Below are 12,847 nucleotides of genomic sequence, written 5' to 3'. Positions count from 1 at the left end.
CTCCACCATGAAGGAAAGAGTGCTTCTGACAGTTACTTTGGAACTTGAGTATGTTTTTCTCTTATAAGCGTAGTGGCAAAATAACTGAGAGTTACGCAACGAAATGCCTTAGGTGCCCAGTGGTGCTCACACCCTGGTGCCGATCTCACACCAGGGAAGCCTTTGAATGCTGAGGGTTAGTAACACCTTCCACTACATTCCAGAGTGGGAGAATGCTGGCCACACTTGCGAAAGCTGCAGTACAAGTTTAAAACAACCAACAAAAACAAAAGCCAAAATCACTCTTCAGGAATGAGGTCAGCTCTCTTTTGCACACTCGTTTGTGGGGAGTTAAATATTTGGTGAAGAAAAGGCAGCCTGCCCGGAGGCAAAGCTGGAGATTTCGGCCAGTGGGCATATCTTTCCAAACCCTTGCTACTCCTCTCCATTATTTTCTGCGACATAACCCCACTCCACCCCTTGCTGCCTTTCTCTAACTACTTTCTCAAGGCCGTGCCTTTGGGGAAGTGGTTACAAATAAATGGTATTTGCGCCAAAAGCTAGAGGTTCCTCCAGCTACACGGCAAACTGAAGGAAGCTGTCAGGAAATTGTGAGAGGCACTACACAATGACAACAAACACTGCCAGCGACTGCTGAGCCCCACTCCCGCGCCAGCCTCAGCCCAGAGAATGCAGGCCCAGGGCTGGCTTGCCGCGGGCCAAACACGGACGCAGCTCGCGCCGGGGGCATCCCGAGCAGAGGCATCCCTCGGTGCCAGACAGCCGCGGGCCTTCTCCGGGCATCTCCCACCCGGAGCGCTGGGCCAGTGCCCAATAGGAAGCCCCACGGGGGAACTTTCGCCACTCTGCTGCCACATAAAAAAGTCGGGCTCAAGACCGTCCAATGACTGGGCAGGGCGGCGAAACACACTTTGAAGTCCTGGTGGCTTCCCGGACTCGACTGAGTTTAACACTCTAGGAGGAGAGGAACCCAGGGCGTATGCTTCACTCGCCTCCCTTGGCCAGCCCCTTCACCCAGGGCCGAGGCTGTTACAAATACGGGCAAATTCTCGCTCAGGCAATCTTTTCCCCACTGCCTTCCCCTCCGCCTTCCCCTCCTCATCTGCAGCCTGGAAGCAAGTTCAGCAAAAGGCTGAGGCGAAAGTGTTTCCGCGCCCCCGACTGCGCAGGCTCGGTCCACAGGGGCGACTTTCCGGGTCGCGTGGGCGGCAGCGGCCCGACTGCGCGGCGCTCCGGCATCGCGCCTGGGCTCAAGTTTCTGGGTCTTGGAGGCCCCTCCAATGCGTCCTAGCCACTCGCCGCGAAGAGTTAACCAAGTGGGGCCGGCCCCGCTCCGCCGCCCCCAGCAGCGCGTCTCCACCGCGCACCCCCGGCCCCGCGCTCGCTGCGATCCGCCCGAACCGCAGCTCTGTCCCGCCCCCGAGCCAGCCAGCCTCCCTCCCGCCCCGCCGACTTGGCTTCCCGCGCGCTTCTCACCGCACTCCTCCGGGCCCCGCGATCCTCCAGCACTTCCTCAGCTGGAAGGGGCTTCACGGAGGACCCTCTGCCCCCGCCGCTCTCACCGCTTTCCTCCCCGCACCCCCCAGGAGGTGCCAGTACCGATGCCCTGGATGAAGACGAAGCCGGTGACCATGAGCACCGGGTGCCAGTTAAACTCGAGTGCGCTCCCGTCCCAGCCAAGCCCCTCTCGGTAGTGGAGGACCCAGACGAGGGCGAAGATCACCGACAGGAAGCCGACGAGCAGTGCCGACCCCAGCAGCGCCAGGAAGCGCCAGTAGCCCTCCATGGCCGTCAGCGCCTCATACTCTGCACCGCGGGGGCCACAAGAACTTGGAGAGGCGGCGGCAGCCCTCTGGGTAGTGGCCGGGCGGCGGGACCGGGGCGTCGACTTTTTGGGGCTGTCTCCGCCTGCAGGGAGGGAATTTCTGGGCTGCTGGCCCGGAATGTGGGGCCCCTTGGGGGTGGGGAGCTGGCCCCAATTCAGAAACGGGCCCCACCCCCGGGATCACGCGGCCGCCGAGGGCGCTCACTGCCTGGTGGCCCCACCCTCGCCCTTGCCCAGCATCCAAGCTCGCAGAGGGCTTCAGTAACAGACTTAGTTGCTCAAAGAGAGAATTCCGAGGGTTTTATACCCACCGCTTGCTTTTAACCCTTCCCGTATCTCGTCCTTATTTGTGGGGAGGCTGAGTAGGGCAGTGGTGCGCCGTCTTGGTTAAGAGAAGAGAGGGATCCGTTGGGTAAGGTTATGTGTGTGCTTTTAACTACTAATGAAGCCAGCCTCCTTAGCCACAGTGCTAGAGAATTGGTTGTCTGTGACATCAAAGGGTGTTAAGGAGGCACCCCCGTAAGGTGGTGTAAACTAAAAATAAAATCCTAAGCCCCTCACTGACTGAATGGACCCCCTTGGCAAAGCAGACCCCAGAAAAACCTTAAATCTGAGTTTCTAGCCACAGCCGGAAGGGAAGTCTACCCCCTCCCTTTTGGAATTTAGACTCAACAGCTGACTAGCATTAATGTTTAAAATAGAAATCATAAGGCGGACAGAACAGACTCTTTGTAGCAATAGGACATCAAATTATAAAAAGGACCTAAGTCACACACTCCTACACTTAAGGAATAAACTATGGTCTAACTGCCACAAAGGTTTTCTTTTTCTCTAGAGGCTAAACAAGCACTGGCTTGAGATAAGCAATATTAAAACAATTACAACTTAATCAGCTCACAGACGCTGACCAGCTGAACCCCTGTTGCACCAGCCAGAACTACAGCTTTCACTGGACAAGAGACTGATTTCAGGAACTTTTTCCTGATAAGAAGACCACCAACCATGGACTGCTTCTGGCCAGCGTACAGGGATTGTGCACTTGTATGCATTCACGTCCTGAAAAGACCTTTTGAAGTATAGGTTTGAAGTAATATATTTAAATGTATTTGAAGTAATACAATTAAATGTTAAGTCTCCACCCCAAAGAGAACATGTTACATGCATGTTTGTTCAATATGCATGTGTAAGGACCACCTCCATTAATATTCATAGTTCCTCCTGTAACCTGTTAGGTATGTATGTTTGGCCAAACTGTTCAGCATAAAGCTCCTACCCCAACTCCTCTGCCTTCCAAGTGCCTGTCTCTGGTCTTAGGCCAGAGGCTGTGTTTATCAGCCTATGGAATGGCCACCTTGCAGGCTATAACCTTTTATAAGAAATAAAGTCTCCTTCTCCTTTTTCAAATTTATAATTTTTTTGTTTTAAGTTCACAGTAAAGGCCGGGCGCAGTGGCTCACACCTGTAATCTTCGCACTTTGGGAGGCTGAGGCAGGCAGATCACTTGAGTCCAGGAGTTTGAAACCAACCTGGGCAACAAGGCAAAACCCTGTCTCTACTAAAAATACAAATGCGTGCACCTGTAGCCCCAGCTACTTGGGGGACTGAGGGAGCAGGATCACTTGAGCCCAGAAGGTCGAGGCTGCAGTGAGCTGAGATTGCACCACTGCACTTCAGCTTGGGTGACAAAGTGAGACTCTGTCTCAAAAAAAAAAAAAAAAAACCCAGTAAACCGGGTCCCCATGAGGTGTCTCACAGCTGTAATCCCAGGGCTTTGGGAGGTGGAGGCAAGAGACTCACTTGAGCTCAGGAGAGCTATGATCGCACCACTGCACTGCAGCCTGGTGACAGCTAGACTCTGTCTGGAAACAAAACAAAAACAGCATGGGCACCAGTGAGCTTGGCCTTATCCTGCAATGAAATTACTTGCAGTTTGCTGTTGAGAGAGGGAAGACAGGAACCTCCTGGACCTGGATTTGCCATTTAGTGTGGCAAATGGATTTTCAAAATGCCCGCCCACCCAAACCGATTCGAATCAAAGCCCCTCCTTGATGAAGTGAAGCTTGCTCCCTGCCCTCTTTCCAACATTATCCTCACCCTTCTCCACTGGACAAAAGCAGTGTCAGCATTATCTAATGCTATTATAAGAAAAAGGGTTCTGACTGCCAGGGCTTCCAGAATGCATTTGGGAACGTTCACTTCTAGCCCTCTTCTGTAGCTCATCTCCAAGGACTACTTTGCTGTATTGTCTTGTTGCCGTCTTGAAAGACCTTAGAATGTGCAGGAAGTATACGGGGATGATTTTCAAAGCAGGCTAAGGAAATAGGAGTGGCAAGCCATGGTAGTAGGGCAGGATTAAGGGCTCAGAGTAAGAGGCTGTAGACCTCACCTGTGTCATTATTTTTTCCTTGGTGGGGAGAGTAAGCAAATGGAAGAGAAGGATACCTTTCCCCAGCACAAGGCTTTCTTTCATCTGGTCCAGCCTAGCCCCTGCCCCAGTCTCTTACCACAAGCTGACTGGCCCTGATGTCCTTGGCTGTAAACTGCTCTGGCAGCTTCTAACCACTTCCTACCCATGCCACTGCCTCTAAATTTCCCTGGCCCCCATCTCCACTGAGAAACTTTCCCTGAGTCTGCCCCTGCCCAGACTTTTATATCCCACTGACCTCCCCATCCAGTGCCTCCCTGTGTCACCTGTCAGGATGTAATATAATGATCTGCTTTTCTGGCTGTCTCCACTCTCAGACTGCCCTATTGAAGGCATTGATTCTCTAATTAATTATTTTATTCCTCCTTGGCATGTGGTATTTACTCAATAAACATGTGTTGGGAGGCTGAGACTGAGTGTGTTAATCAGGGTCCTGGCAGAAAACAAACAGCATATTGGAATTGAGTAATTTAATAATGAACAAGACTGTTTATGAAGTTGTGGGCAGTGTGTAGGAAACCTCAGGGTTAGGCAGTGCCCCAGGTCTGAAGGGTAGAGAATTATTGGAATCCAGAGAGAAAACTGGGTGGAGGGGGAAGTCCAACAGAGGCCTTGAGTACAGGGATGCAGCCAGCCTGCAGAGACCCCATAGGGAGAAAGATGGAAGCAGATAAATAATCCAGCCTTACTCTTCTCCCCTCTGATCTTCTGCCTAGGGTCTCCCAGGGGCTAACAAGAACCTAATCAGACGCCACAGGGCAGTCCATGTAATCCATCCGAGGTCAACTTAGGGCACAGAGCAGAAGAGAGAAGAGTGAGAGCAGATCCCTAGGAATAAATGGAAACTATCGCTGAATCTTCCAGTCTTCTTTTTTCAGACCTTTTTTTTTGTTCCTGAGTTGCTGCAAACATTCCCTGTTTCATCTTACACTGATTCTTTTCCTTTGTGAACTTTAGCTTGTAATTCTATAACGACATCATTGTATCCCTATCCCTCTACCTAAAAGTATCTAGTCTTTGTCCTCAATTAATGTTTTCACCCCCTCGACCTAACACCTTCACTCCACTCTTGAGTTAATTTTGCTTCATAGCAGCAGCAGGTGAGAATCTCTGGGATTCCAGACCCCATTTAACAGAACATTTTGGGAGGATGAAAACATGGCCAAATGGTACCAATGGTATTGAATCCTCTTGAAGTTATATGTAAAACTGAGAGAATTTCAACTTTTAAATTATCTTTTAAGAACCTGACTTTGATATTAAATAAAACTGTCACTGAGAAGGGGAAATTTTTCAACAAATATTGTTGTGGCTTACTGTTAACCTTTTAATTAATTAATTATTTTTCTTTTTGAGACAGGGTCCCACTCTGTCACTCAGATTGGAGTGCAATGGCATGATCTTGGCTCACTGCAACCTCCACCTCCTGGACTCATCCTCCTACCTCAGCCTCCCAAGTAGCTGGGACCACAGGCGTGTGCCACCATGCCTGGCTAATTTTTGTATGTTGGGTAGAAACGGGGTTTCATCATGTTGCTCTGGCTGATCTCGAACTCCTGAGCTCAGGAGATCCATGTGCCTTGGCTGCCCAAAGTGCTGGCATTATAGGCATGAGTCCACCACCCCTGCCTGTGAGCTTTTTTAAAACAGAGTTGTTAAATGATAGAAGTTTCCCTCTGGAGATTGTAAGCAGTTTGTCACCAAAGTATCTAATCAGACTCAATAACCTGTTAGCAATGCTGTTGGGTGATTCCTGATGTAGCAGGTGGGGGAGAGCATTGAAGAAGATGGCCTTCCTAAAAACCTAGATGCTGGCCAGGCACGGTGGCTCACGCCTGTAATCCCAGCACTTTGGGAGGCCGAGGTGGGCAGATCACGAGGTCAGGAGATCAAGACCATCCTGTCTAACATGGTGAAACCCTGTTTCTACTAAAAATACAAAAAATTGGCCAGGCGTGGTGGCGGGCACCTGTAGTCCCAGCTACTCAGGAGGCTGAGGCAGGAGAATGGCATGAACCAGGGAGGCAGAGCTTGCAGTGAGACGAGATCCCACCACTACACTCCAGCCTGGGTGATGGAGTGAGACCCTGTCTCAAAAAAAAAAAAAAAGAAAAACCTAGATGCTACAAACATGCTGATGCAGAATTTTTTGTCTCTGACACAGATGTAGAATGTAGAGTAAGGAGACATGTTGTGAGGGTTGTGGAAAGAAAATCCAAATCCCACCCATCAGGAGATGAGGCACTGGGTGCCCTAGATGCCATCTGTCTATTGAACTTCCACAAAGTCATGTTGCATTTCTTCTGGTGCATACAGAAGTCCAGCATGCTAACAGAAAGTCGTAATAAGCTACACACAGTGGTTTGCTTTGTGGGATAAGCCGACCATTTTTCACTTCTGATTGTTGACTGTGTGTTGGTTCCTCTCTGTTTGCCCCTCCACTCTCCACCCTTTGCCTTGGCTTGTGCTCTAGGAGGCTGACGCCTACAGACTGTGTCATCTGACCCTCCTCGTCCTCTGGCTTCCAATTGGGTTTGGCCGATGGCTGGTGCTGACTGGGGATTAGAAGGCAGGAAGCCAGGTCATCCTATTTATCCCACTGCGACTCCTTGTTGGGACATGGTTTTGCAGTGGCTGCATTCCTCTTTGCCACGCGACTTTCAAGTGTTCCCTCCTCCACAGCTGTGGCTCTCCCAGCGGTCCGGTAACACCATCACCACTTGCTTCTACGCGTCTATGAGTGGCATTGGCTTCCTGCTGCACTTGTCCCTGGTCTTCACCACTCTTTGCCGAGTTCCCTTAAGGCTGTTGCACCTCTGTAAATAGTCCATTTATTAAACTCACTTCAATTAAATCCTTTGTGCAAACCAGCTGTTTCTTGCAAGACCAGATACAAGTGGAGAAAATATTCTGACCTAATACTACTGTTCCCCTAGCCTTTTGTTCATGCCTTCTGAGGACATATGATGAAAGGAGGAATGGACGCATTGTGAGAAAATCACAGGCAGGAGGGATGAGCTCACATGTTTTCCCACTTCCTCTTTTCCTCCCTTCTGCTGGTTAAGAGATTTGGACCAGTGGCCAGGCACAGTGGCTCATGCCTGTAATCCCAGCACTCTGGGAGGCCGAGGTGGGCGGATCACGAGGTCAGGAGCTCGAGACCAGCCTGGCCAACATAGTGAAGCCCCATCTCTCCTAAAAATACAAAAGATTAGCTGGGTGGGTGCTTGTAATTCCAGCTACTCGGGAGGCTGAGGCAGGAGAACGGCTTGAACCCAGGAGGCGGAGGTTGCAGTGAACTGAGATCGTGCCATTGCACTCTAGCCTGGACAAGAGTGAAACTCCGTCTCAAAAAAAAAAAAAAGATTTGGACCAGAAAGCTGCCCCATATGACCAAGACAAAGGAACTCCCTCCAGGTGCCATGACTCATGAGGCAAGCCAAGCCCCGGAAGTGGTCAGAGGCTTGTTGATGAAATAAAGCAAGGATTACTGCTTTGAAGAGAACATAGCCAAACCCATGTTAATGGGAGGAATAAGCTGTCTTCATGTGAGGCTGGACTGTGTTGTCTAAAACAAACACCTGCATTGCTGAGGGATTTTTCCTGTGAGGGAGCTGGAGAGATTAGCCTCTGCTCTCACTGTGGGGATACTGGCTGTGGAAGCAGCCCCTACCAGTTCTCTAATTCAAGAGGCTCTGGGTCCACCTGCCCCACGTGGGCAGGGCTGGGCAGTGGAAGCTTTCATTTGTATTGGTCCACAGCCTCTTCCTTTGGGAAGAGGCAGGAAGAAACTCTCTTACTAAGGGAACAGAGTAAGACACTGGACTGACAAGCAGACACAGGATAAGAGGAAGGTGTCTGGGGGAATGGGGAGTGAGCAGAGCATCTTTGAGAGGCATTCAAGCAAAATGTCTAATTCAATAGAGCCTCTTTCGTGCAATGTGGGGAGCACAGGAGAAGACGAGCATGGGAAGAAGAATAGGTTAGACCTAGGCATGACTTCTGTTCCCTCCACACTACACTGCTTTGTAAGAGCTGCCTGATCCTCCTTTAAATTTTAAATACTTCTGTGAACTCCAAGTGTCTGAGACAGGTCCCAGTCAGTTCAGAAAGTTTATTTTGCCAAGGTTAAGGACATGTGCCCATGTCATAGCCTCAGGAGGTCCTGACGACATGTGCCCAAGGTGGTTGGGGCACAGCTTGGTTTTACACATTTTAGGGAGACATGAAACATCAATTAATATATGTAAGATGTACATTGGTTCGGTCTGGAAAGGCAGGACAACTAAAAGTGGGGAGGGGCTTCCAGGTTATAGAAAGTTGCATTTTTTAAAGTTTCTGATTAGCCTTTTCAAAGGAGGCAATCAGATATGCATTTATCTCAGTGAGCAGAGGGATGACTGGATAGAATAGGGAGACAGGTTTGCCCTAAGCAGTTCCCAGCTTGACTTTTCCCTTTAGCTGAGTGATTTGGGGGCCCCAAGAGTTACTTTCCTTTCACACTTCCATCACCATCCAGTGCAAGTTTGGTTTAAGGAAAACTGGTAAGGCAGGAAGCACTCAGGAAAGACATTGGTAAGTCTTCCTAATCATCTCCCTCCCCCTCCTTTTTTTTTTTTTTTTCTTTTGAGACAGGCTCTCCCGCTGTCACCTAGGCTGAAATGCAGTGGCGTGATCACAGCTCACTCCAGCCTCAAACTCCCGGGCTCAAGCAATCCTCCCACCTCAGTCTCTACAGTAACTGGGAGTACAGGTGTGTGCCACCACACCCAGCTAATTTTTAAAATTTTTTATAGAGACAGTTTCCCTATATTGCCCAGGCTGATCTTGAACTCCTGGACTCAAGGGCTCCTCCTGCTTCAGCCTCCCGAAGTGCTGGGATTAGAGGTGTGAGTCACCACACCTCTTCTAATCATCTTGCATCTTCCTAATCATGTGGCAAGATAAAATTAAAAGGACCCCATCCTGGTCCTTTCTCCCCATCCTAGGCATTAGTAGGTGGAGTGTGCTCTAGGCAGAGACTGGTCTTTATCCAGACAAAAGAGAATTAGGATTAAATCCTTGATTCCCCAATTCTCATCTACCACCTTTACCCCATATGTTAGCAGAAAATACCCAGGTTGGGAAGAAAAGAATGGTGCTTGGTCACATCTAGGTTCTATTTATTTTAGAGCCCACACTCATGCAAATTTATAAACCCTAGGCTAAAATATCAGCTCCTTCAAGGATCTTCAGCATTTCAAAGACAGATTTGGTGTGTCTTACTTGCTGCTGTTCTTCCAGCCTATTGTCTAAAAATGTACCGGGAAATTGTTTTGAGCAGATATGGTACAACACACACACACAAAATGCCATGAAGGAAGGAGGTTTTTTATGTTCACAGTCCCCTAGAAACAGGAGGCAAGGCATGGCAGGCAGGGCCACACAGGGAAGCACCGAAGCCAGATGAGCAGGCAGAAGGGGCAGAAGCCTTTATTGTGGCTTTCGAAAAGAGGAAAGGGGAAAGCGAAGTAAGCGAGCAGAACAGCCTTATGATTTAACAGTTTGAATAATTTCAGCAGGCCCTGTAGTGATCTGATAAAAGGAGGTAGGTTGGGGCGTGGAACCCTAATTGGTTGGTTTGCATATCAAAGATGTGCTGGCGGGCAAATTGTTATCTCTAGGAATTAGTTAACTTTGGGAGGAGTGGTTCCCCAGGTCCACAAGGCTCCACTTGCCAGAGATCGAAGAATACAGACAAATAGTTAATATAGCCTAGAACAGTTGGCAACAGAGACGAGGCCGTTAAAAACACATTCGTGCACTGACTGGCTGACAGACTGACGAGAAGTTTAGAGAGCCTAAGACAGAGAATTAGCAAGGAAAGAAATGCCCTGGCACATTTTTCTTATAACCAAATTTTATGACATTGGACTGTTTGGATGGCACATTTTAGTATGTGAGAACTGGGTTATACTGTTATTATAGAGTAGCCAGAAACATTGTTTTACCTTTGGAGAACTTTTTTTTTTGAGACGGAGTCTCGCTCTGTTGCCCAGGCTGCAGTGCAGTGGCGCAATCTTGGCTCACTGCAACCTCTGCCTCCCGGGTTCAAGCGATTCTCCTGCCTTAGCCTCCCAAGTAGCTAGGACTACAGGTGCGTGCCACCACATTCGGCTAATTTTTTTGTATTTTTAGTAGAGACAGGGTTTCACCGTGTTAGCCAGGATGGTCTTGATCTCCTGACCTCATGATCCGCCCACTTCAGCCTCCCAAAGTGCTAGGATTACAGGCCTGAGCCACCACGCCCGGCCCTGGAGAACTTTTATTGGATGCTTTCTTCTTTGGCTTTGTAATAACAGGAATAAATGTTCTAATTATAATCTCTATCACATGCATTTTTTGAAGGACGTTCACTGGCAGTGTCTCAGAATTTTGGCTCATAGATCTGAGGGCCTTATTGAAGTATGAAGGAATCATGCAAGTCCAAAATGAACTCTGAATGTAGACCAGAGAGGCCCTCTTAATAGGTCAAGAGTTTGGCTAGATAAATTTTGCCTACAAACTTTATCTTACACTTCAGTGGATCTTAGGAAGGCTTGACTACATTTCTGTTAGCAGATAAAGCTTTTTTTAAAAGAGAAATCAAATGGTATAAGTCAACATTTTACCTTTGTTGCAAAATAATTTAGCTTGACCTCTGTCATTTGCGTGTTGCTAAAGCCAATGCTGAATCCTTGAGATTCTAGTCAACATGAAGCAGTTTGGAATAAGGGAATAGATATTGTTCTAGGCCTTCAATCTGCTACGAGTTTACTTTGTCATCAAACAATTCACAGGGGTCAAAAACTGGGCTGCAGTTTGCTAATCCGTGACAGGACACTTTGGGACTAGATTAGTGTTCTTAACCTGGTATATGTGGACAGAACATGGATGAGGGGAAATTGCATCTTTATTTTCAGTAACTCCTAACTGAAGTTTAGCAATCTGTTTATTATGAATGCAGACAACAAACCCCACTAGTATTCATAGGACCTGTGACCTTGTCACCAATATAAATCTCTGATAATTTCATGTTGCATCAGAATTTTTGCAGATATCTCAATTTATCAATTATACCCAGCACTTCTTCAAAGTAATCCTAGTTACTTTGTAGAGAGGGAGGAGGGGGAAGCTCTTACTTGATTTACTGTCATAGGCTGGCACACATGCAAAGCTGAATCCCTCTTATGGAAAAACACCCATGGGTTCTTTGGGGGCTCCCCTGCTGAGCCCCTCTAGCTATAATTCCCCTGTCACTGCTGTACAGCCTATTCCTCGGCTACTGTTACCCGCTCAGCTCTGGGTTTTTCATTCAGACTCTTCCTATTGCAACTTCATCATCTGCTTCCTCTTCCCTCAGACAGGAGCAAAAACACCTGTTCCACAGAAATGACCTATTTACTCTGTCCTGACAAACTCTGGGAGAGACAGGCTGAGCCAAATGCAGCTGCAGACCTTCATCCTCTGAAACCAAAGCAGATCACCAGCTCATCTTTCTTGCCCTTTAGGTTTCCTGAGCAGCAATTAGACTCAGTCCTTTGTGGCCCCAAACTCAAGGGGATACAGACTAAGTTCTTAAAGCTCCTCTAATTAGTGAAGGGAAGGGGAAGTTACCCTCTGTCCCCCTCTCCTGCTGGGAGGGGTAGTGCAAAGTCACAGCTCTGCCCAAAGAAAACCTCACAAAGTAATCCATCTCTGCTTTTGCCATCTTTCTATATCTTCCTTTGAGTTTGAGAGCTGCATCATATGTTCTAGGCCATCTACTTGGAAATTCCCACTTGGTATTGTGGCATGCATGGTGGCCTTGACCATTTATTATGTTACGGTGCAGTATTAGTTTTCCATTGCTGCTGCAACAAATGACCACATGGCAGCTTAGCTAACACAAATGTATTATCTTACAGTTGTGGAGCATATAAGTCTGACATGGGTCTCACTGGGCCAAAATCAAGGGTTCACAGGGCTGCTGAGCTCCTGTCTGAAGCTTGTAGGGGAGAATCCATTTATCTGCCTTCCCAGCTTCTATAGGCCACCGACATTCCTTAGGTCATGGCCCCCTCCACCACTTCAAAGCAAGCAATACCTGCATCTCTCTGAGCCTTTCTTCCATCATCACATCTCTTTCTCTGACCCTCTTCTCCTGCCCTCTTCCACTTTTATCCACTCTTAAATATTCCACCTAGATAATTCAAAATACTCTCTACTTTAAAGTCAGCTGATTATCAACCTTAATAATTCTATCTGTAACTTTAATTCTCCTCTGCCGTGTAAGCTAACATATTCACAAGTTCTGGGATTAGGAAGTGGCCATCTTTGGGATGCTGTTAGTCTGTTTGCCATAGCGACTCAACAACATTTCTTATTTACACAACCAGGTACAATAATAATGTATTGTGAACATACATTCGTGGGCTTAAACATCCTTTTACGTCCTTTATAATATATTATATTTTAATTTTAATTTTAATTTGTTTTTGAGACAGAGTCTCACTCTGTCGCCCAGGCTGGAGTGCAGTGGCACAATCTCAGCTCACTGCAACCTCCACCTCCCAGGTTCAAAAGATTCTCAAGCCTCA

At 48.0% G+C, this 12,847-nt stretch overlaps 1 protein-coding gene across 2 annotated transcripts in view; it reads right to left on the bottom strand.

Moving 5' to 3' along the window:
* LOC100593374 (cytochrome b reductase 1) overlaps positions 1–2,107 on the bottom strand; it is a 34,862-nt gene extending 32,755 nt beyond the window's left edge. For both annotated transcript variants that reach the window (XM_003254259.3, XM_003254260.3), the window contains exon 1: positions 1,600–2,107. In XM_003254259.3, coding sequence (XP_003254307.1) covers positions 1,600–1,786 — 187 coding nt within the window. In that variant the 5' untranslated portion in view covers positions 1,787–2,107. The remainder of the gene's footprint in view (positions 1–1,599) is intronic.
* Between the last annotated feature and the right edge of the window lie 10,740 nt (positions 2,108–12,847).

This window comes from Nomascus leucogenys, chromosome 22a (assembly GCF_006542625.1).
Source record: "Nomascus leucogenys isolate Asia chromosome 22a, Asia_NLE_v1, whole genome shotgun sequence".
Taxonomy (NCBI): Eukaryota; Metazoa; Chordata; class Mammalia; order Primates; family Hylobatidae; genus Nomascus; species Nomascus leucogenys.
Note: the sequence above shows the minus strand (reverse complement) of the source record. Positions and strands in the feature narration are given on the sequence as shown.